Source organism: Dermacentor silvarum, chromosome 4, assembly GCF_013339745.2.
Source record: "Dermacentor silvarum isolate Dsil-2018 chromosome 4, BIME_Dsil_1.4, whole genome shotgun sequence".
Lineage (NCBI taxonomy): Eukaryota > Metazoa > Arthropoda > Arachnida > Ixodida > Ixodidae > Dermacentor > Dermacentor silvarum.
Window position 1 is genome coordinate 123,162,264 of NC_051157.2, and position 25,585 is coordinate 123,187,848.

Consider the following 25,585-nt stretch of genomic DNA (forward strand, 5'->3'; position numbering starts at 1 on the left):
TGGTGCTGCTGCATGTCTAAGTTTATACAGCTGATAAAACTACTATCCTTACTCCGTATAGCTCTCTAGTAATTTGCTGTCGCATTTGATGCTTCGCCTTTTCAGTGAAACTGCGACAATTCTTTATTGCGATAGGAATTAGATGGACACTCAAAGAGGATTTCTGCCGTCGTCGTCACCGTGAGGTTCCGTATGACGTCAACGGCGATGAAATCGTCGCCGCGCGCCGGACGCTGTATGTGTGAGTGAAAGGGCGCGAGAGACGCGCGCTTTCACGGGGAGCGAACGCACGGCGGAGAACAAACGCGCGTTCTGCGCCGTGCTCCCTCATGATGATGATGATAAGTGGTTCTTGAGGGAAAGGTTGGCGCTATCTTCTGCAGCCCTTGAGAGAGCACGGCTCAGCGCCATAAAGGGCGGCAGAATTAAGCGTCTCTTTCCTCTTTTACAATCACGATATATACAGAGCAAACGCGACTCCTTACGTCGTGCGAAAGGCCATGGGGGGACGGGAGGGAGGGAGGGGAGGCTACATTTAGCTGCGGCACCAAATGCGTATTTATATAAAAATCACCGCATATCCACGAAGTGAATGATGATGAGTGGGCGAAGCACCGGGTGATCATTCGGGTAAACCACGGCTACGGACGAAAGAGAAAGAGAGCGCGCGTCGGGAACGAACGCCCTTGTGCAATGCAGCGCCCCTAGCTACGGACAAGAGAGCGCGCGTCGCGAACGAACGCCCTTGTGCACCGCAGCGCCCATAGCTATGGACGAGAGAAAAAAACGCCGGAAGCGTTCTCCGGAAGCCGGAAGCTGGCTTCCGGAACCGGAAGCGGAACCGGAAGCGGACGTCGGCTTCCGGCTTCCGGAAGCCGGAGCTTGGCGTACATATACTATACATATATATATATATATATGTATATGCGTATACATACATACATACATACATACATACATACATACATACATACATACATACATACATACATACATAGCGGTCTCCATGCCAAACAGAGCTACGGACTACGAGGGACAAGGCTCGGCCCTAAGGTGCTTCGCCTCTAAAACGTTGCGACGCGAGAAGGTGTTAAAAAAACAGGCCGCAAAGCATCTTCCTGGTGCCATAAAATTCTATACGTAACATTACAAGCAATGTTACGTCTGTAGCAATGTTACGCCTGTTTTATTGCGATAGCAATTATATGGACACTCCAAAGCAGATTTCTGCCGTCGGCGTCGCCGTCGCCGTCGCCGTGAGGTTCCGTATGACGTCAATGGAGATGAAATCATCGCCGCGCGCCACCGAACGCTGTATGTGCGAGTGAAAGGGCGCGAGGGACGCGCGCTTTCACAGGGAGTGAGCGCACGGCGGAGAACAAACGCGCGTTCTGTGCCGTGCTCCCTTAAGGGCTGCAGAAGTAGGCGTCTCTTTCCTCCTTTACAATCACCATATATGTAGAGCAAACGCGCCTTCTTCTGACGCACGAAAGACCGTGGGGAGGGAGGGGACGTTTAGCTGCGGCACCAAGTGCCTATTTATATCAGAGGCTCCGGCAACAGTCACCAACGCCGCACGTATTTTGTGCGAACGCGGGCAAAACGCCGACGGCGTCGACAACAGTTCTGCGTGTTGCCGGTGCTGCTGCATGTCCAAGTTTATACAGCTGATAAAGCTATCGTTACTCCGTATAACTCTCTACAAATTTTCTATCGCAATTGATGCTTCGCCTTTCAGGTGAAACTGCGACAACTTTTTGTAAAAGACTTCCGACGCTGCTCGACGAGTTTCCCGTTCTGATCTCGTCGAAAACGTCTGAGCCGCTCCCAGAGGCCCTGGCAACAGTCACCAACGTGGCGCGCGTTCGGTGCGAACGCGGGCAAAACGGCGACGGCGTCGACAACAGTTTTGCACGCTGCTGGTGCAGCTGCATGTCAAAGTTTATACAGCCGATAAACCCACTATCCTTACTCCGTATAGCTCACTACTAAGTTGCTATCGCAATTGATGCTTCGCCTTTCGGGTGAAACTGCGACATTTTTGTTTTAGTATCTTCGACACTAGAAAAAGAAGTCCTCTAAAACTGCCGCAGTTGCATTTGGTACCTTACATAGAGCAGACGTGGAAAATATTAAACGGATACTTCGATTGAACAACTCACTGTTGTTTTATTGAACAACTCACAAAAACTCAAAGGTACCTATTTCCTAAATATGCATGGTAAGTGCTGCACTTTTGAATGCGGAGCATGTCTTTGCATAGTGGAAGCCAAGGTCCGAGCAAGGTCACGCGCTAAGACTCAATGACGTTTTGATGACATTTAGTCTCTGGATAGTCTGGGTGCATCCCGGTGATTGTGCAGTGTAAAAATGGTATCGGTATCAATCGAACATTGACGTCACTTGCTGTCACGCCGTCGTCTTCACGCTACCGTCATCACTCCATCGTCCTCATACCATCGTCGTCTTCCAAGCGTTCTTGTGCCATTTTCGCCCCTCCGGCAAGCGTTGCCATTCCATGGTAGTCACGCTTTGCCACGAGGAGACTCCCTCGTTCGTTGGCATTCTACGTGGCCACGCGCAACGAAATTGCACACGCCCGTGTTCATTTGAACGAGGGGACAAGTGATTGAACCAGGCCACCCAGTGCTTTCCCCGTTACGTAGAGGAAGTGCTTAGTGTAACCCTAAATACCACAAGCCGAGTTCCGACTCCGTGGTGTGGCGGTGTCTACGACCACGTCTTCACCAGAGAGGTCGATCTAACTACTTATGCCTACGTCTCGTACTGAAGTACGAGACGTAGCCTTCTATCTTTGCTGTGGGTAGCGTCCGTGTGACTGAAGGCGCAACAAAGAAAACACTTCGGAATAGCACTTAAGAAATAGGAAGTCACTCCACACATTCGCGTCGTTTATATCTTTGAGAAAGGCTTGGCTTGACATAGAGAATCATCAAGGATGGTTTGTGCCCTAATTTTTTTCTATGCACACAGATGTCATTGCCACTCTGCCCTGGACAAGCATATACATTGCCTCCGCCCTCGTGACATCGTTGTGTAGACCTCTCAGACTGTGCATTCACCTGATTTAGAGTTTACATTTCGGCATAGCTTGTGAGCGATGTAGTGAAGAACTAAAGTATTGCATGAAGATAAAGTTGTGAGCCTTTGTGGCGGATAAACATAAACGTTACATACCATCACAATGTACATGCGGTAAAGCTAAACAATCGTGCACAGCATCGCCGTTAGTTGTAAAGAATTGATTTAACAGCTTTACTAGAGTTTCGTAGATTCTTTACATAGATTCTAACATGCGAATTGGATCTGGATATTTTTCTTCGACGTGAAGTGTTGCGAGCGACGATATGTTTTTATATAAGCCCCTTGTTGATATCCAAATTTAGACGAGAATCTTCTGTGACAATCTTAGCCTTTGTAAGCGGCTGCGCCTTTCTTCTACCGAACCTGAGGTTGCTGCTTTCATTGTTGTCCGCGCCGACGAGATACGTATCAATACGTAATGGAAAAGTGTACCGTGTCCATAATATAAAGCGCGCGTTTAGGTGTGAAAAATAGTCAAGATTATTCCTCGATCATCTGAAACAGAATTTCACGAAGCCGTTTAAAGAGAACCGTGACATTAAGCACACAGTTTTTCCTAGCTAACAAAGTAGCGAATATTCTACACTCCCCACGTGGGCACCACATGAAATATCACACTTCTTGTGGACTTGAGTTTGGGGAATTGCAAGTTTCCGTTCGTCATCTCTTTCGGAGCCGTTCGTGACCACGGTTGCGCTTGTAAAAGATCCTTCGTCAGACACGCATGTACATGTACACAAACACCAATACCGAAGCAATTCGGTGGAAGAATAGCCGTAACTACAATTGCATTCGTCGAGCATCTCAAACGTAATGCGGAAGGTGTGGGTTCGGCTCCTTTTTTTTTTAGAGATGGGCGTATACCATAATTTTAGAATACGACTTGAGTATGAATAGTAAGTACCGGATATTCAATCGAATATTGAATAATCAAGCGCGGACCCATATACTTGCAGCAAGTATATTTATTTCTATATACTTAGGTAACAGCCTGAACCGACTAAACTAAAAACACAGTTAACTGTAAGGAATAATCAACCAATTTTAAGCACAAGATGACCAACTGTAATTAAAAAATTGCACGAATAGCCTCCCACCATGTTCAGAGCCTTGTTGCAAACTAGCTTTTCAAGAATAAAGGGTTGCTGTAGGGGTTGGAACTTTACAAAAAGCGCTAAGTAAATGTTTGCCAAAAAGATAAGCAGTCGTCGGAAAAAAAGTTGTCGCAGTTTCACCTGAAAGGCGAAGCATCAATTGCGATAGCAAATTTGTAGAGAGCTATACGGAGTAATGATATTAGCTTTATCAGCTGTATAAACTTGGACATGCAGCAGCACCGGCAACACGCAGAACTGTTGTCGACGCCGTCGGCGTTTTGCCCGCGTTCGCTCAAAATGCGTGCGGCGTTGGTGACTGTTGCCGGAGCCTCTGATATAAATAGGCACTGCGTGCCGATGATAAGTGGTTCTTGAGGGAAAGGGAAAGGTTGGCGCTATCTTCTGCAGCCCTTGAGGGAGCACGGCTCAGCGCCAACGGGGAGGGGTAAGTGGGAGCGAAAGAAGGGATAGAGTGGAGTCGCCATGGCTGGGCGAAGCAAAACCGGCAGGCATAGGCGGCACGTATCAGGCCGGGATGGAAGGCCTTGGTGTGCCGCAGAGTCTGCAGGGGTGTTGTGCCAGGCCGGTCAGGCCCGGGGTGGGGTGGGAGGCCGTGAGGCCTTCCCGTTTGTAGAAATGTCCTTAGAGGCGTGCGGAGAGCCCGGGGTGGGGTGGGAGGCCGTGAGGCCTTCCCGTTTGTAGAAATGTCCTTAGAGGCGTGCGGAGAGCCCTGACGAGTCAAGGAACTCCACGACGCCTCGAAGTGCAGAAAGGTGGTGTCGGCCGGGGAAGAGGAGATCTTCCTCCTTGCCAGAGGGGAGGCCCAGGCGGCGGAACTCCCGCAGGAGTGGGCCCCGCTGCTGGAGGTACGCCGGGCAGGCCAGCAGGAGATGTTCGATCGTCTCCGGCTCCCCGCAGGAGCTGCAGGCCGGGGACGTCGCTCGTCCCAGTCGGTAGCTGCGTGCTGCCGTCCAGCTGCAGCCGATGCGGAGCCGGAGAAGGAGCGAGGTCTCCCTGCGAGCCAGGCCTCGCTGGGGGAGTGGTCGTGGGGGGCATCCCAGTGCCACCCGTTTGTCTGGGTGGTGGGTCGCCAGGTGTCGCCGCAGCCTCAGTCCTGTGAAGTCGCCCTCCGTCACGGCCCGACTGAGGGGCACAGTGGTGTGGTGGGCGTCCTTCGCCAGGGTGTCGGCTGCCTCGTTGCCCGGGATCCCTACGTGGGCGGGGATCCAGTGCAGGGACACCGGGTGGCCTGCGTCCTGCAGCACTGTCAGCCGGGTAGACAGCAGTGCGATTCCAAGGCTGGCGCTTTCTGGCCTCTGCAGGCCGAGGAGGGCTGCCTTGGAGTCGCAGAGGATGGCCGCTGGTACCCCAGGAAGCTCCTCGGAGAGTAGGTCGACGGCCAGGTGGAGGCCTGCCACCTCCGCTGCAGTCGAGCTGGCGTGTCTGGGCAGTCGACACTGCCTGCTCTTCTGCAGGGCTGGTGCCGTGCAGGCCGCCGTGGCAGAGCCGGTGTCCGGTACCACCGAACCGTCGACGTACACCAGGAGGTGGTGTCCGAGGGTCTCGTCCAGGAGGCAGGCGGCCGTCTGCTGCAGGGCGCAAGCGGGCGAGCGCCTCTTTGAAATCCCGGGCAGCTCCGTGGCGATGGGGACAGGAGGCCTCTGCGGTGGGGGCAGCTGTACCGCATTCGGCGGTGGGTTGCCAACCACCTCCTCGTAGAGGCGGCACAGCTGACCCATCCTTGAGGAAGGCCGGGACTGGAGGCGACGCAGCAGGCCTCTGCCATCAGGAGCATGGTGGAGGCGGTCGACGTGCCTCAGCCCCTACTGCAGGAAGAGGAGAGACAGGGGCCATGCTCCAGCCTCCGCAAGGGTAGCGGCAATCTGGGAGCTCCGGGGGACGCCCAGGCAGAGTCGGATGGCCGCCCGGTGCTGCAGCTCCAACTTTTCGAGGCGGCGTGGCGGCAGCGCCACCAGCGGGAGGGCGTACCGCAGGCGTGATGTGGCCGCCGCCTCGTAGAGCCGCAGGCCCCACTTCACCGAGCAGCCCTCTCCAAGGGCAAGGAGCTGCGACACGGCCTTGCGGACCCTGATGGTCTGGGTCTGCATGGCCCCGACTGCCGGTAGCCAGGTTAGCCGGTGGTCGATGCGCAGCCCAAGGTACGACACAGTCGTACTCCATGGGATGCGCACGCCTTCCAGCTGCAGCCGGGGAGCTGAGCGCCGTGCCGCTGCTCTCGGGTGGACGAGGAGGGCCACCGTCTTCCCCGTCGAAACCGAGAGTCCGATGCTTCCCAGGTAGGCGGCCGTGGTGTCCAGGGCTCTCTGGAGGGCCAGGCACACGTGGCGGCTTGACTGCGGCTGCGTGCCGCAGCTAAACGTCGCCTCCCTTCCCTCCCCCTCCCCCACGGCCTCTCGCTCGTCGGAAGAAGGCGCGTTTGCTCTACATACATGGTGATTGTGAAGGAGAACAGAGACGCCTACTTCTGCAGCCTTTAAGCGAGCACGGCGCAGAACGCGCGTTTGTTCTCCGCCGTGCGTTCACTCCCCGTGAAAGACGCGCCCCTCGCGCCCTTTCACTCGCACATACAGCGTTCGGCGCGCGGCAACGATTTCTTCTCCAAATGACGTCATATGGAACCTCACGGCGACGGCGACGGCGACGGCGATGCCGACGGCAGAAATCTGCTTTTGAGTGTCCATATAATTGCTATCGCAATAAAAACTGTCAAGAGATGTTTATGGCGTAATCACATCTAAAAGCGTCCGTTCCAAGGAAAACATCAACGGTCGTGGCTTGAAAGATAAAAATGGTCCATGACTAGACTACCAAAAGCACTAAATGACAATCTAGAATCAAAACTCACAGGATGTTACTTTACCAGGCTACCGCAGCGGAGCCTAAAACAAAACTTGCACTATCCACTTTGCTTCTGCCTTTCTTCAAATCCTTTTGTCGCTTTTTCACTTGTGGTAATTTGCAATATATTCTTCAGCAGACAAATAACAGTAACAGTAATTAGCAAATGGTTATCGCGAAATGCCTGGTTTGTGTCTAATATTCAAAAATACCGATTAAATCATTTTCAAACAGGAATAAATAGTGTGTACTATTGAAATCGTAATCAAAACTTCAAATATTTGCCTGGTTCTTTTTTTTGCGCAATTATATGGACACTCAAACAGGATTTTAGCCGTCGGCGTCGCCGTGAGGTTCCGTATGACGTCGACGGCGATGAAATCGTCGCCGCGCACCGGACGCTGTATGTGCGAGTGAAAGGGCGCGAGGGACGCGCGCTTTCACGGGGAGCGAACGCACCGCGGAGAACAAACGCGCGTTATGCGCCGTGCTCCCTCTTTAAGGATTAAGCGTCTCTTTCCTCCTTTATAATCACCATATATAGAGAGCAAACGCGACTTCTTCCGTCGTGCGAAAGGCCGTGGGGGCATGGGAGAGAGGGATGGAGGAGGGGAGGCGACGTTTAGCTGCAGCACCAAATGCGTATTTATATAAAAACGTTGCGAGGCGAGAAGGCGGTAAAGACTTCCGACGCAGCTCTACGAATTTCCCGTTCTGATCTCGTCGAAAACCTTCGAGCCGCCCCAGAGGCCCTGGCAACAGTCATCAACGCCGCGCAAGTTCGGTACGAACGCGGGCAAAACAGCGACGGCGTCGGCAACAGTTGTGTGCGTTGCTGGTGCTGCTGAATGTCCAAGTTTATACAGCTGATAAAACTACTATCCTTAGCTCTCTACTAAGTTGCTATCGCAATTGATGCTTCGCCTTTCGGGTGAAACTGCGACATTTCTTGATGCATTTTCATTTCCCGTTACCCGTTCATTCGTAAATTGACCCCGCAGGTAACTTCTCCAATGCTCATCTCGGTTCATATATCTGTTCTGTTCACGTGGTTGTGTCTACAAAAGTGTCAAATGATCCATTGAGCGAAATGCAGCTCCACTAACGTGAAATCTGGGGAGGTGCGAAGCATGCCGGGATGCACCGCTAATGGGGTCATGCTGCCTTAAGCAATGTCTCATAACCCCGTAAACGCGGCCTCCCCATTACGACGACCGAAGAGACGTGAAATTCTACGCTGGAATGATGAGCGGCAACGCAGCCAGCTGTTGAAGACGACGGCGACAACGAACGCAGGAGCCGTGGCACGAGCGCATCCCGAGCGCGAGCACGAGCAGAATGCTTACCGTGACTACGACTGCGACGACGACGACGATTACGACAAGAGACGCCGACAGCTCGGGCGCATACGGTGCTTCGCACCTAAAAAATCAAGCGCCTCGGTTCCCGTTCTCGATCACATGCTCCCACGCACACACAGAGACAGAGAGAGAGAGAGATGAAAATCGCGAAATACAATCCATACTTGGTCTCAGTAGCCCTTAGAGACATAGTAATGCGTTGTGTTTAATCATTGATTGCACAAAACAGCAGGTTTTTATGCGCCTGGACCGGAAGGTTCATTGTCTTATGGGTAATGAAATGGAACCACCGAATTAAGTAGTGAACTCACAGTGCTCTTTATTTTGTGTTTTTTTTGCCGCGCAAACACTACAGCTACTTGCGATTCTATGCAAGAAAAGAGTTTTGCTGAGTGTGGCAAGGAGCAATACCCTCCATGCACCGGTTTATTTTGTTCTTCCTTATTGTTAGAAAAAAAACTGTGTTTCTACCTTAATTTTCAATTACTAAAGTGCTGAAAATACATTGAGCTAAGCAGTGATTAAAGATATCTTCGTTTCAGCATGTTGCACAGACAGCAGGATGAAGACAGAAGCCGCCGTTGGACTACTTTTACTGCTCGTAAGGGATTCTTTTGTAGAGTGTGGAGTAGCAAGAGTAATATAGGAATGTTAGTATTAAGTGCCATGTAGGCAGGCATGTGTTTTATGACAAATATAGGCTGGCACTATATTAGGACAATATTAGGAAAAACTTCACACATCTAAATCTGTCAACATAGTAATCTAAGTTCAGCCTCTGGCTGAAAATTAACCTAGATATCCCGCAAGAAGCAAAGCCAGCGTTGCAAATTGCAAAAGCCATGCTGTCAAAATAAGATTTTGCGTTTCTTAGAGAGAGAGAGAGAGAACTAGAAAGTATAATGGAAATTGAAGGCATACGCGCAACTATAAGCTGGGCTCTCTACTTCCGATTCGCAAAGATGTTTTTCTTTCAGATCATGAAGGGTGCTGGGCCATGCATTGCGTTAGTCAACTTTAAAAACCAGTTGCATGCGAAATCAGGCTCTGTTTTGATTTCTTTGAGAAGTGCAGTAACATGCAATAAGGATATGGCAGAAAACTCGTGCGCGGAGCGCGCAAATTCACATGCACTGATTACGAACCCTTACAGCATTGTTCAAGACGATCGCTTTCAGAGAACTTGCTATTTATGCCAGTCATCGGACAGTCATAATTTCATTCTAGTAAATGGGTACTTTGCCTTTTTTTTAAAACCAGTGTACCCTCCTGAACATGGTGTTTGGTGGCAACATGTTTTGTGTGTTGAAAACAGATACACGGGGGCGCGGGTTTGAGAAAAGCACTAGACAGAAGTGGACGACGCAGGGGTATACCTCATCAGAGCTTAGGCCATGTGTCATCGTTTATTATATTTTTGGTGCCGTGAAACCTCGGAATCATTTTTTCTAGAACGCGATGACTACGACGGAGCGTCTTCGGAAATTGCGTGTAACTGCGAGGGCAAGCGCCTTTCTAAATATTACGCTACTGAGAGAAGTGCAGCAGAATTCCGATTCTGAGGCTCGTGAACTCAAGAGGCCCGTCAACTTTTTGAAATCCAAGAGTTGAGCTCCGCCAGCTGAACAAGGATATGCTTGGTATTACGGAAGACGACGCTGTAGAAAACGAGCTTGAGGGTGCTGCCAACTACAAGGAAAGGATCCTCTGTGGTATATGCCCAGTTCATCCTGGAGCAACGCCAACAGTCTATAAACAAGCGCGACTCATCTACGAATGTGCAGTTCAATCACCAGGAATTGGGATCATTACTTATGGCACATACGCTGTAACCTTCAAACAAAGACTGCCTTATTTAAAGAGATTAGCAGCTCAAAAGAATACGACGCACACTATGGCGATCTCCCTCGTAAACTCATTTTTACTACAAATCTTGTGTTTGGTATGAATGAATAAACCTTTATTTGAAGTAGTGACTTGGCAGTCGAGGTGGGAGGGTCCCTTATTCCATGAACCCGCAGGGAAGACGCCGGCGACAACGAACGCAGGAGCAGTGGCACGAGCGCGTCCCGAGCGCGAGCACGAGCCGCTTGCTTACCGTGACTACGACTACGACGACGACGACGATTACGACAGGAGACGCCGACAGCCCGGGCGCATAAGGTGCAGTGATTAAAGTCAGCACGAACTCGTAGCCCGGGCCCGGAGGGCTTGGATCGCCCTCCGGGCCCGGGCGACGAGTTCGTGCTGGTCGACCAGGTCCGGCTTGGAGATCGCAGCCTCCCACGTCTCAGCGAGGAGTGTTGGGTCTGCGTCTGCTGCTATTGGTTGTGTCGGTGTGATGCTTGCTCGGGTGTGATTGCGTTGCAGTAGGAGGTGCGCCAGGGTGTCTGGCACGTTGCAGTGTGGACAGGTGTAGCTGTATAGCGTCGGGTGGAAATGATGCAGTAAGCTTCCGTGGGTGAAGGTATTGATCTGGAGTCGCCTGTAGTCGGTGCCTTCGTTTCTCATTAGTTTTGGATGTGGTGGAGGGTATACCCTGCGTCCAAGCCGATAGTGCTGCAGTAGTGCTTGGTAAGTTGGCCGTATTGTTTTCGTTTCCTCCGCTGATTTGGGTTTCTAATGTTTGGTAAATGCAAGAAATATCCTTTTTTTCTCGCATAATTTGGCCGCCGACGCACTCGCCTGCGTTTTCCGTGCTTACCTTCGCCACGCGAGCCACCTGTGTTCCAACTGCACCTCGTTAAGCCCAAATACAAACGGGCCAAGCATCTCAACGCGCTTCCTTGCCCACGAGAAATTCATAAGGGTGCATGGTCTATAGCACTTGTCGATGCATGCATCCGCGCAGTAATAGTTTGAATATAGGTCTGATGTACTATGCGTCCTGTGTTCGAATCCTGCCGTCGTGCAATCTCAATGCTATTTATGCAATTATTTTTAAAACAGTACATTGTTTAATATGAATTGTTTACAAAGTCACGAAGTAATTTGAAGCCAAAAGGAGAAAGTTGCGGTAAATCCACGTACTAACCATAATTACCAAGCTGGCTCAACCACCCCACTTGCATCTTCCATAGCCACTAGCGCTAGTGTTCCATCTAGTAATTATTATATGAAACTCTATGGTTCGGGCTTTGGGCGGAAGTTTGTCGGCACGTGGCGGCTTTCAGACACAATATCGCGTGGGAGGTTCTTTCACCCAGAAGTAGGGGGCGGTAAGCATACATAAGTTTATGTATTCATAGAAATTGAACTATATTCAAGCCTAGATGGTGCTACAGGCTTTTGAGACATGAGATGGAAGGACTAACGGAACGGGGCAGAAAATGACCCTGGGCAGCTAGCCACAGAATTCTACGCATTAGTAGATGAAAGCATCTATTTACATACTTAACGGCAGCTCCTAAACGAGCTATGGAAGGGAGCAAACTGGCCGATGACAACTACGACATGACTGTCAGATTATTGGCAGTGTGTCGACAAGATCGTTTGGCAAATGAACACACCGACCAGCTCCCAGCGTTAGTCACCCGTAAAGACCTCAGAGGACGTGGAGCAACTTCGCCTGCTGCATGACACTGTGCGATTCCACGTAAGTGCGTTTGAAGGCCTGGAGGCAACACCTAACCGGCATACTGTGGTGCTCAAATGTGCACTGATTAGGTGCCTGCCGTTGTACTTGCTACTTTTGCACCGGCAAAAGAAAAGAACTGAAAAAAAAAGATTGATCCCCCTTTCATAAGAATCGTTAGAACACGAAAGTGAAACGTGTCTTCCCAGAAGCTGTTGCATGTTTGCTTCGTGAACTCACGGTCAACTGCAGCAAAAGGCGCACGATTTGCTGGCCGGCGACCATGTTGTAGGTTTCCTTAGCGTGCGGCTTCCTGTTTGCGAGTGGCCGAGTCGCTGCGGCGACGGTACGATCATTTTGCTCCGACTCCGTAGTGTCTTCTTGAGCAGCCAGTTGAGTTGCGATACGCTCAGCTTCAGAAATGCGAGTGGCAGAGTTCGAAGCGTCCGCCGCGAACGCGCGAAGGCGTTCTGCTTCACGCTGGCGTGTGTCTCGCCGGACCAAAGCGAGATTCGCCTTTCGGCACCGTTGCCTTTCTGCGCCGCTTAGAACAGCAGTTTTCTTAGCTGGTGCCATCGCAAGCGAAGCAGTAGGCGCCGTGTAAGCACTTCTGATGCATGTTGAAGCTGCACTCCGTAGGCAACGAAGCGCTACAGGTTAATCTGACGCGAAAGACAAACCACATGCGGAAAGTGGTCACCAGGGTATACCGCGTTGGAGCCTCCGCTGTGCTTTGGTTACCGAAGCACTCCCTGTTGGCGCTCGTTAGTGTGAAGATGCAGTACTTCGCTTCACCGCTGCTAGATGGCGGTGCCATCTCTGTCAATGAAAACAGATTTTACTCGTGGGCGCCGAACTTCAAAACCGTTACAGGAAGTTGATCGTCGACACCGGCATAAAACACGTTGTTGTTAAAAGTTCAATTATGGGGTTTTACGTGCGAAAACCGCTATCTGAGGCCGTAGTGGGGGACTCCGGATTATTTTGGACCACTTCGGTTTCTGTAACGTGCACCTAAATCTAAGTACATGAGTATTTTCTGCATTTCGCCCCCATCGAAATGCGGCCGCCGTGGTTAGGATTTGATGGCGTGACCTCGTGTTTAGTAGCCCAACACCATAAACTCTAAGCAATCATGGTGTGTCAAAGAAGGGAAGGGTACCGAAGAGGCTGGATACAGGAGCTGAGCTCACGGCTCCTGATCCTGAAGGAAGAACGTGCCAGACAAAATACATTTTGCTGTCCTTGCGAATCCAGGTCGAGGTGAAGGATAAAGACATGCAAGTAGAGCCATTGTCGCAAAAACGCTTCACGACCACTTTAGCAGCGACAGAATCCACGCAGCCACGCAGTCCTTCGGGGCCCCTATGCAACAGCTGTGCTCACAAAATCGCACAATGCATAGCCAACGTTCCCGCAGACGTGAAACGAACCAAGCTACACAATGCGGGTTGGTGCTACTCAGCGGAACGCAGAATTATGTCGCTCAAGTTTGCAGTTTCCACCAGCCGCACGTGAAATAAGTGTCAACTCCGACACCTAACAGTACTTTGCGAGCTGTCAAGCGCCTTCGCAAGAACAGTTGCACACCGTGAAACTGCGCAGCTTCCTGCGTCTGGGTCAACTCCACCAACTGTTACCACAAACTCAATGGGTGACATATGAGTCAAGTGTGTGCTGATCAAGACTGTTGAGCTTGGGTGGAATGTGGACACCGGAAACTCATGCTTTGTCTGATGCTAGGGAGCGGCAGTCAGCGTTCGTGCATTCGCAATGACGCGGCCAATGCCTTGCCGAGTCGAAAAAAAAAATATGGCTATTGAAGAGCTCTCGTTGGTGACATTCGGTGAGAATGAAGGAATGCTGGCTGCCGCTGCTTAGCATCTACAAACCATGGTTCGTCGGTGTCCGCATTCCCGGAAAAGTCTGTGCGGAAGATTACAGCTCGCTTAATCGGTTATTACGAGTAACCGCACGCGTACAGTGGTTTATCGACAACACGTCACGAAGGCGCCCTATCTATGTGGACCAGTTTACGACTAGGGAGCTGCAGCAGGCCTAACGGTACTGGCTACGTGTCATGCAAAAACGGTATTTCACAACAGCGGTCTGAGCTCTCCAGGATGGACAGTAACTGCCATCAGCGTCACCGGTCCTTTGCTTGGCCCCATTCAGGGTTGCAGGTGGTCTGCTTTATGTCGGTTGACGGCTGGATCTGCTCAACTCCTGTACTGACATTCGGCATCCTATTCTCTTGCCTGCCGTCCAGAAGTTCACCGCGCTTGTCGTGCAAACAGCTCATCTTCTCAGACTTCATGGTGGCGTGGAGCTCAGCTCACGCTGTCTGATCTTCGGGAAAGATTCGGGATATTGAAGGAATGGAAGACAGTAAAGACTGTGTTATCCAAATGCTTGTCCTGCATAATACGGTGGCTGATTGCATAATCTGCTCCAATGGCACCTTTACCGCCATAGCGGATAACAGAGGCACATGCGTTTTCAGTTGTCGAAATCGACTACTGCGGGTCGCTTTATGTCTGTACAGCCGGTGACTCAGCCAAGGCCCACATCCTAATATTTTCATGCTCCATAGCATGTGCTATCTACTTCAAGCTAATATCAGATATGGCATTCGCGATCACACTTCTTTCCATTGGTCGGCTTGTCGCGCGGCGAGGTGTTGCAACAATGGTGTACTCGACAACGGCCAGACGTTCCCTTTTTATGCGCGGAGCTTCAAGCCACTGGTCCCTGTGCTACAAGAGTATGTCACCAAAATGCGTATACATTAGAAGTTTAAACAGAACGAACTCCCTGGGGTAGGGGGGGGGGGGGGGGGGGCTAGATGGTGGGAGTGCCTTCTTTGGCCCACCAAGAATGCTTTGAAATTGTCTCGAGGGCGTAATAGCTCGACACAGAGGAACTAATGATGATTTAATTCGAAGTTGAGGCTGCAATTAACAGCAGACCCTTGCAGTACCTTGAAGATGACCCCAACAAGCTACAGACTTTACAGCCGGTGCACATTCTCCTTGGAAAACGAAGGATAGTCCGGCCGAGAAGCGATACAACAGCAGAGGCATCGACTTACACTGAGCTACAACGATGTGCTCAGTACAGGAGGCGTTTCACCATAGAACTTTGGCTGAGATGGCAACGGGCCATACATGTTGCTGCTCTGATCCCCACACCACCGCTCGAATCAATCGTTTCCGCAGATTCACGTGGACGACTTTGTGACATTGAACGATAAGAACCCTTTACCGACGTTGTGGAAACCTGGACGAGTGACTGCGCTGCATTCTGGGCGAGATGAAGCGGTTACAGCCTGCTCCGTGTGTACCGACCGCTTGGTCAACCACCCGGTACAGACCTTGCGCACATTGGAAGCTAACAGATGATTTCAACTACTTTCTTCCCCTCCAGCGGGAGGATGTTGAAAATAAAGGAACGGAGTGTGGGTTTGGATGAAGTGCGAGACAGAAGTGGACGAAGTACTGGAAAGAGCTAGCCCGTGCCTATTAAAGACGTGTTCGAGAACCGAGCCTCCGGGTTCTTGTTTAATATAATGTGTGCCGGAAGCTCTACTATTCGTTAGTCTGATAGCTGTGTCCCATTAACTTACATATACACGTTGACTTTCCATAGAAGAAACGTTGGAAACAACTTCACGAGATAAACTGTATTGATAGCCAAATCACTAACAAATTCGTCTTCTCATTTACACAGCGTCAGAAGTCAGACGGAACGTTCATGCATAGTCAGAGCTACCTTTTGAGAGCATATACGAGTATTTTGGTTTTGTTACGCCGTTCTACAGAACTAGTGTAGGCGTCTGCGTAAGGATCTAAAGTAACAAAGGACACTTTTTTTGTCTTTCTAGGTTGCTGTAAAAGAAGGTAAGTTACAATTATTGCTACTTATGGATATTCAATGATAAAAACGTATAACCCACTGATAGCTAAGACGAAGAAATTTGCAGTTTAGAAGTGCATTTGGGTTCATCGCATATTTTCTTTGCATTAAAGTTTCACTAAAACATATATCCTTTGCGGGAGCCCTACCGCCACAAGAGCCAACGAATCGGCCACACTTGCAATGATTATCTCTAGGTTCAAGCTGTGAGCAGGTGCCATTAAGCGCCGTCAACTCTATTCCTGCAATATTCCTGCAACTTGCTCCGCAGCCTCAAGAAGCTCCTCACGCCTGCCACGAAACGTGCATTTTGGGTTGCCAATGGTACGTTGACTGCAGTAGTCGTTATTTGTGCTGCCCATGTCAACAATGTCAGTCGTCCTGCTGTAGTCATTTTCAGTCCCTTTACCGCTGTCCAAATGACCCGATAGTTATCCTTGAGTTTATTTCGTCTGAATTGTGTATTTATTGCTTCAGATTGAAATTATAAGCGCCAAGGTCGCCTCAGTTTCACTGATTTCATCTTCTGATTTTCGGGTTCACATCACATGTTCTCCTTTCGGGCATAATAATGGCCAAAATATACGCTATCCAGGTTGAACTCGTGCTAAGTTTATCGTGTACGCTTCCTGCAAGCTTGAAATCATCGAGCAAAGTTCATTCTATGGCAATGATACCTTCGGGAACGATAGGCTTGATACTCTTTCCTCAGAAGACTGAAGACGTCTGTCGAATTTTCACTGCGTAAAGCAATCTGTCAGACATCAATAACCGACCATAAGGCCGAACACCAGTCGTCGCGCACCGCAATAACAACTGCGCATGGCAGCCCGTATGGCAGCGCGTATGGCAGTCCGTACCCTAATCATGTTAGCCCGTATCGCGTCTCCGTGATGAAGCGCGAAATCATTCAAGCGGAGGTTATAAAATATAAGACCCTTCCCCTACCGGGAACAGGGGGGCAAGCGAAGCTTGTCGTACCCTCAAAATTGGGTGTCGCGTTCCTTGGCCTCGGGGTTCACTGCGCTTCGTTGGCGCAGGGCTTCGGTAAGACGGGATTTTAACGTGGGATCCGCTGCCTGCCGCTGTGGCCTAGCCTGCTCCCGGCTACGGTGATGGCGTTTCTCGTCGAAAGCGGTCTGTTCCGCCGCCGACCGAACAACGTGAACCTTCCCATCCGTTTGCCGAGCGTGTACTGAAAAGGAGACCCGATGCAATACACGCGAGGCCATTTCCTTCCCTTGCCCTTCCCCCGGCGCGTGCCCGCTCCTGATAGGGTAGCTCCCGTCACATGTTACGGGCGCGTGCCTCCCGTATTTCAACAGCGCGACAGGCTTTTTTTTTTTTTTGTGGTCAACCTACAACGGCACCGACACTTGTGTAGCAGTACAAGGTTCGCTTCAAAATGCTTTCCAAGATCATCATTGGGCCGTCGTCCAGTTTTTGGGCTTCACATGCTGCTTTAGTAAAGAAAAAAGATGACCAGGTGCTTTTGCGTAAATTACAGTCCCTTAAAAAATTGGCAAGCAATTGGCAACTACGGCATCGGTTCTAGGAACGCTAGAGGAGAGATGTTGGTAGAATTCGCGGGAAGGAATAGGCTCCGAATAATGAATACTTTCTTCAGGAAGCTCAGCAACAGGAAGTGGACCTGGAAAAGCCCTAATGGAGAAACAAGGAATGAAATAGATTTCATACTCTCTGACGACCCCGGCATAGTGCAGGACGTAGAATTGTTAGGTAGGGTAAAGTGCTGTGACCATAGGCTAGTGATGTTTAGGATATCTCTTAATTTGAAGAGAGAAAGAATAAAATTAGTCAAGAAGAAACAGGCCAATTGCAACCTAGACGCAGTAAGGGTAAAAGCATACCAATTCAGGCTGGTGCTCGAAAGCAAAAATGCAGCTTTAGAACAGGAAAATGAAGACAACATAGAGGTAATGAGGCTACATAGAGGCTACACCTCTTTGAATCGTAACGAAGCGCTTCCCCTCAAAGTAGATGACCCTGTGCATCGCGAAAAGACTGCGCTTTTCTCTCCCGACGAACTTTTTAAATTGAAGGTGCTGTACTTTTTTGCAGACAGACAAAAACTCGTGCTGTCATTGACTTTCCAGTTTCTCGCTCGGCGTAAGATGCGCACAGCTTAATACAGTTGTGCTACTATTTCTGCCGCCATCTTAGCGTGGCCCTTGACTGACTTTTCGCAAGCCTTTTGATGGGGTCTTCTACAAGACAATCGAGCTAGTCACAAGGCTCACAACATCGCCTATTCTCTTATATTTGACCCAGCTGCCCTAACCAGAGTGCGCGCGGACGCGAGTGGTCGCTACGACAGAGCAGTCTTGGCTCAACGACAATTACGCCTTCACTAATGTTTTTGCATACACCAGTCGTCTTCTATTCACAGCAGAACCCAGCTACACCATTAGAGAGCAGCAGCGTCTTGCTCTAGTCTGGGTGTTGTCAAATTTTGCACTTACACTTACGGCCAGTTCTTCCTTGTGGTCACTGATCATCATGCCTGCTCCTGGTTGTCAAGCTTGAAAGACCACGCGGAATGGCTTGCTCGCTGGGTTTTACGCATTCAAGAGTAATCGCACTCAGTGACATGCCAGTCCGGCTACCTGCACCAATACTTTGTTTGCCGCGGTATCGCGTAGACAATACTCACGTCGTGGATACTGTGCTTGGCGGCTGCATCTTATTCACCTCTGAGCTTCTCCACAATCACAACGAGCAAAGTCATTAAGCCTGATTACCGACGCTCTGGGATCGCCTTGAATCGGACCGTTCTAACGCAAAGCTGCGCATGGTCGTTATACTGGACATTCCCCAATATCAACGCTTCTGTTTGCCCGACGGCATTTAGCTGCTCCTCCTCATACCGAAGCACTTGGGTTTGAACGTTGTGCACAAACCGCAGGTAGGGCCAACCGCTGGACATCTAGGGGGCACGCCACCGCAACGACAGTGGTCACAAAAATGCCCTTCTTGACGCAGGTTTTTGTCCTGTGGCTCGCATCGTCGTTTCAGCTGGGCTTCCACGGCAGCCACCTGTTCCTGGTTTATCACCAAAGCGCACCCGCCCAGACGCTACCGATGGTCCTGAACGATTCCTCGCAAGTCACCGCACACAAGCCGTTTCCGGACACAGTCCGGTTCTTCGTCTGGCAACACGGGGCAACTATATCCGAGGGACGGCCGCATCGACTACATATTGCACCGCCAGACCGGACCGAGTTGGGGCACGCCACCGCAACGACAGTGGTCACAAAAATGCCCTTCTTGACGCAGGTTTTTGTCCTGTGGCTCGCATCGTCGTTTCAGCTGGGCTTCCACGGCAGCCACCTGTTCCTGGTTTATCACCAAAGCGCACCCGCCCAGACGCTACCGATGGTCCTGAACGATTCCTCGCAAGTCACCGCACACAAGCCGTTTCCGGACACAGTCCGGTTCTTCGTCTGGCAACACGGGGCAACTATGTCCGAGGGACGGCCGCATCGACTACATATTGCACCGCCAGACCGGACCGAGTTGGGGCACGCCACCGCAACGACAGTGGTCACAAAAATGCCCTTCTTGACGCAGGTCAGTTACCTTTCGAACGCGGCTTGCGTCCGCTCTGGAAATCGCTGTTTTCTTGCGGTGTCGTGCCCCACTTGTGTTATTGGTACTTGTCGTAGGCTGTTGTGTGGAACGCTGTTGTCTCACTACATCAATGCTCAAGCAGTTAATCTGCTCCTATTGCTGTCGGGAGACGTGGAATCAAACCCAGGACCAGATGGCGTCTCACCCCAGTCCATTGAATCTATTGCAATGGCCATATCTCGCATCGAAACATCGCAAAGTTCCGTCCTATCCGAAATTTCTCTAATCCGAGCATCACAGACTAGCATCGAGACCCTTGTGACCAGCCTTTCGGCTCGTGTTGATGCCCTGGAGAAGATTGTGCAGTCGACTCAGTCAAATGAAAAAGGTTTAAAGGCAGATGTGAATGATAGCCTTGCGAAAACTTTCCACTGAAATCAAAGTTCTTGCCGAAAAATGCGACGACGCAGAAAACCGCCTGCGTCGTTCAAACTTGCTTTTTTGTGGAATTCCAGACACAAAAGGCGAGACTTGGCTTCAGTCCCAGACAAAAATAATATCGTTCTGCTCCGAGAAACTCGGTTTGTCCATAGATACAGACGACCTGGAGCGTGCGCACCGGCTTGGTCGCTACCAGCAAGAAAAAACTAGGCCTATCATTGTAAAATATGCAAGATTTAAGGATAAATCTAGAACTCTTGCAGTGGCTTCCAAGCTCAAAGGCACGAGTTTTTCGATTCGCGATGATTACTCAGCGAGAGTTCGACAAGCGCGAAGAAAACTTTACCTTCATGGACAACAGAGTGGCAAAACATTTAAACTTCGCTTTGACCGGCTCCTGCTTGATGGCAAGCAATTCACGTACAATGCTGAATCTGATTGTGTAGTTGAACTGAAGGCGTAGCAGTCCCTGCGTTTTCCTAGGCATGCGCGTCCTCCTCCTGCCCCCCAATCCTGCCTCGCCCCGATCGCTAATCCCGTTTATCAAAATATGTCCGTCTTGGTCGCAAACGTGCGTAGTTATCTACCTAAGAAAGATGCCGTAGAATGTATTTTAAGAGACAGCGATACTGACCTCGCTATACTTACAGAATCGTGGCTACATCCAAATATTGCTGATCATGAGCTACTACAGGATGACCTAGCGTACGCTGTGCACAGGCTTGACAGGTTGGGGCGTAGGGGAGGCGGCATTTTGATTTTTGTGAAAGAAAATGTTCCTTCATATGTTACCGAATTGAACTGTCAACACGAAATTCTGTGTGTGAATATTTCACTTGCTTCAAGAATGATTGTGATTGTTGCTTGTTATCGCGCTCCTGACTGTGATGTTTCTTTCAACCATGAACTAAATTCCGTACTAGCCGATCTTTACTCACGCTTCCCGTCTGCGAATTTTATGCTGTGTGGCGATTTTAATTTTCCGGACATTAACTGGGAAGATCTAGAGGCGCATAGCCGGCAATCCAAAGATTTTCTTGATACGATCCTAACATTCAATTTTACTCAGATGGTTGATATGCCAACGCGTGAGGGGAACATTCTCGACCTTGTTCTTGTTTCTGATCCTGAAATAATAAAATCGCTATCATCTGTTGGTGGTCTAAGCGATCACAAATTACTACTATTTAATCTCTGCATTGCAGTTCCTATCCGACAACCCTCAACAAAACAGATTAGGGACTACAACAAAGCAGACTTCAGCAAAATCAATACTGAACTAAACAAGTTTTCTTTTTCTTTTCGTCAGACTGCTCCTTCTCGTACAGTAGATGAAAACTGGATGCTATTTAAGAATACGTTACTATCGCTTGTTGAGAGACACGTGCCCCTTGTTCGCATTCGCGGTGATTTAGGAAAGCCCTGGTTTTCTAATACATTAAGGAGGCTGTTAGGTAAGAAAAAACGTCTTTTTCGTGATGCGAAACGCTCGAAATCTTGTTCAAAGTGGGACAAGTACTTTACATGCCTTCGTGAATACACCAACACTTTGAAACAATCCAAAAAGAAATTCTTCCACCACGACTTGCAGAACATTATTCGTGTCAACCCAAAAAATTTTGGAATATTCTGAAACCAAACAATCGCTCCAATAACATTTCTTTGACATACCCTGACGGTACAAATGTGCCACTTGATCAGCGGTCAGACGTAATCAACTCATATTTTTCTTCTGTTTTCACTCGTGAGTCTGCACTAAAGGACGTTGATTTGCCCAGCTACTGTTTCCCCCGCATGCTTCCTATTATCATTAATTCTCAAGGCATTATGAAGCTAATTGAAAACCTGAAAATTTCTAGTGCCCCCGGGCCAGATAACATCTCTGCTAAGATACTAAAAGGTACGAAAGAAATTTCCAGTCAAATATTACAAATAATTTTTACCCAGTCCATTACCGATAGCTCACTTCCAAATGACTGGAAAATCAGTAAAGTGGTACCTGTATATAAGTCAGGCAGCCGCTCTGATCCTTCTAACTATCGTCCCATTTCTCTAACAAGCATTGCCTGTAAACTCCTAGAACATATAATATATTCACAAATAGCATGTCATCTTGGGGATCATTCCTTCTTTTTTCACAATCAACACGGTTTCCGGCCTGGTTTGTCATGCGATACACAGCTTTTTGAATTTGTTACTGATCTTCACCTGAACTTAGACTCATCAATTCAGACTGACGTCATCTACCTAGATTTTGCCAAAGCATTCGACTGTGTTCCCCATCAGCGACTTTTGGCCAAACTTTCATGCCTCAATCTCGACCCTCTCGCACTGTCATGGATTCATTGCTTCCTAACAAATCGCCTCCAGTACACAGCTGTCGGAAATCATTGCTCTGGCACTTCTAGCGTGATCTCCGGCGTACCACAAGGGTCTGTCCTCGGTCCCCTTCTCTTTCTCATCTTCATAAACGACCTTCCTAACGGCATTTCATCCTCTATGAGACTTTTCGCAGACGACTGCGTACTTTATCGTCGCATCAAGGACCAAACCGACCATGCAATACTTCAACAAGACTTACATTTAATAGAAACCTGGTGTTCCAATTCTCTTATGAAACTTAACATCTCCAAATGTAAAGTTATGCGGATCTCCCGTAAGCACTCTAACAAGGAATACCAGTATTCTCTAAATTCGACAACCCTATCCACCGTTCAATCATATCGTTATCTCGGTATCACCATTAACAGCAAGTTGACCTGGACGGACCACATCACAAAATTGGCTACCGACACTACTAAATCACTTGGTTACGTCAGACGCAACCTGGCCCTGTGCCCCCCATCGACACGAAAACTAGCCTATGAAACTTTCATTCGAAGTAAACTTGAATACGCCTCAGCTATTTGGAGCCCGCACCAAGCTTACTTGATCAACACTTTAGAATCAATACAAAATCGTGCCGCTAGATTCATCACTTCCAGGTACAGCCGCCAAGAAAGTATCAGTAAGATTAAATCAACCTTAGGACTCGAACCATTGTTGTTGCGTCGGAAAATTGCAAAGCTGTGCCTTTTCCATCGAATATATTATAACTTCCCACATCTGCATGGAAAGCTTCTTATTCCACCAACCCGTACATCTCGTCGCCTTTTTAACTCTTGCAGCATCCAGCGCTTGCATGGTTCAACATCTTCCTTTAATCAATCGTTTTTGCCTAGCACTATCGCAGAGTGGAACAGATTACCAGATAGAGTTGTCAGCGAGCGTAACCACATTATCTTTAAACGGCTGCTTACTGATTACCTCAAACTCTAACCTTATAATGACCGTACTGTGTTTTCCTTCTTTCGCTTTTTCTTTTTTTCTTGCTTTTGCATTGTATTCGGTGTGCCGCGAAGTTTTTCCTTTTTTTTGTGTGTTCCTTTTTTCTTTTTAGTTGTGTTCTCAAATGTAATCCACAGGCTGTAGGAAATTGTAACCACGTCTATATTCCTATTCTTACCTCCTGTAACCCCCCCTTATGTAATACCCCGACAGGGGTCCTTAAGGGAAAATAAATGATGATGAATGATGAGTCGTCCGCACAATTATGACCGTTTTCCCCGGTGATTCTGTTGGACAAGCGTTACGTTACCGCTTTCGAGGAATGTCAGTACCGCAAGAATGCCTGGTGCCCACCTAGAGCAAATTGATATCCGGGACTAGCCATTTCTCGATGTTGGTTTGGATTTAATATTGCGATAGCAATTATATGGACACTCCAAGTGGATTTATGCCGTCGGCGTCGCCGTCGCCTTCGCCGTGACTTTCCGCATAAATTCGAAGGGCGATAAAATCGCCGCCGCACGCCGTATGCTGTATGTTCGAGTGAAAGGGCGCGAGAGACGCGCGCTTTCACGGGGAGCGAACGCACGGCGCAAAGCAAACGCGGTCTTTCGTCGTGCAAAACGCCGTTGGGGGGATGGGAGGGAGAGCGATGCTGTGCTGCTGTACCGGGCGCAAGGGCAACTGTCGACTCAATATCACACGTGAAAGCAGGAAAGTGGGAAGGCAGCGCGGGAGGGAGGGGGTGCGGCTTCCACTCTGTCAGAAACTGCGTACTTGTACTTCGCGCGGCTCCGGGCTGCTGCGCGCACCGTATCTTGACAGCGATCTGCACAGGGCTCCTACTTTGTATGCGCTGTGCTTTCGCCGGTCAGTTTCCGTTGAAGCGATAGACCGAACGAACCTTCAGTGGTTGCTGCGGCCGCTCTTGCTCACGCCAGCGTTTTGGCAGTGGTTGTCTGTGGTCATCGAGTGTGATCTATTCATGTTTGTTTGTGCGCGCTGACACCATCCTTGTAATTCAGTTGATAAGCGAATGTGTCCAAGTTCATGCAGCCGATAAAACTATCCTTACTCTATAAAACTCTCTACTAATTTGCTATCGCAATTGATGCTTCGCCTTTCGGGCGAAGCAGCGACTTTTTGAGTTGGTTTCCCTACACCTGCCTCTGTGAACAAATACGTTGCCGTAGGCATGGATAATGCCACTAGGTATGCCATCACCTGAGCACTCCCCACCAGCTGCGCGTCTGACACTGCACACTTTCTCCTCAACGGCGTTATTTGGCACCTCAGCAGTTCGCATGAATTAATCACGGATCGCTGCCTTACCTGTTTGTTTTCGGTTATTCACGAAATCGTCCACTCATGTTCTATCCAACACAAGCTGACCAAATCCTACCATCCGCAGACCGAAGGTTCGACTGCACGCCTTAATGGTACACTGACCGATGTGCTCACAATGTACGTCTCCACTGATCATGGTAACAGGGATCTCGCCTTACCTGATGTAACGTTTGCATTTACCATTTCTTGGTACGACACTGCTGTTTATTTTCTTTATTTTTAATATTATTTGGCGGAGAACCTACATTATCACTCGAAACCTTCCTTTCGTCTGCTACGCCACCATGGCGAGTACGCGCGTGACGATAATGAGCGGGTCAACCACACACGGCAGATTGCCCATACTCTGCTCTCTGTGTCGCAAGCTAAGCGGACGCGTATCTACGACCAGTGACAATGCAAATTTCACATTTTGAAGTTTTCTAGCCGTAAATAAATGCACGATCACGATAGCTCAAAAACCCATAAAGCTTGCATACCAACAGGCATGCAAAGCAACGCAAAGGCGCGTTCGGTAATTGAAAATGGGAAGACACTCTTCCTATGTAGCCAGGTAGAACGGCTGCTACGAATGAATGTTGTCACTTCTTGAGTGCGCAATATGCGCGGTGGTAAACGACTTCTCTAGGGCCATGCTTGAACACATGATTGGCGCCTCCAAGCACAGCAACACTCGATGCAGGTAAGCCCGCTCGTGGCAGCACAGCGAGGTTTTGTATGAGCTATGAAGTGGGTGTCGAAAGGCGCCAGGTTGGTTTTTTTTTCTCCTCCTCTGTAGGAAGTCTGTGCATTATCAGATACATCTTTCAGTGCGAGGGGAGAAATAGCATTATTTCTCTTAGGAGTGCGAATGCGCAAAGTAGGTCGATTAAGTTGTAATTTTTTGCATGGCGAGGTTTATGCTTTCGTAACAAAAGTGAACACGGCTTCCCCATTCTTCTAAGCAAGACGTACATAGAAACCAAGCT

The 25,585-nt window shown here is 49.4% G+C and overlaps 1 protein-coding gene across 5 annotated transcripts in view; it reads left to right on the top strand.

Moving 5' to 3' along the window:
• Nucleotides 1–25,585, top strand: part of LOC119450612 (uncharacterized) — a 107,964-nt gene that overhangs the window by 11,814 nt on the left and 70,565 nt on the right. For 3 of the 5 annotated variants that reach the window (XM_049666030.1, XM_049666026.1, XM_049666029.1), the window contains exon 2: nucleotides 8,965–9,043. The exons of the other annotated variants lie outside the window; for them this stretch is intronic. In XM_049666030.1, coding sequence (XP_049521987.1) covers nucleotides 8,965–9,043 — 79 coding nt within the window. The remainder of the gene's footprint in view (nucleotides 1–8,964; nucleotides 9,044–25,585) is intronic. 5 annotated transcript variants of the gene reach the window in all.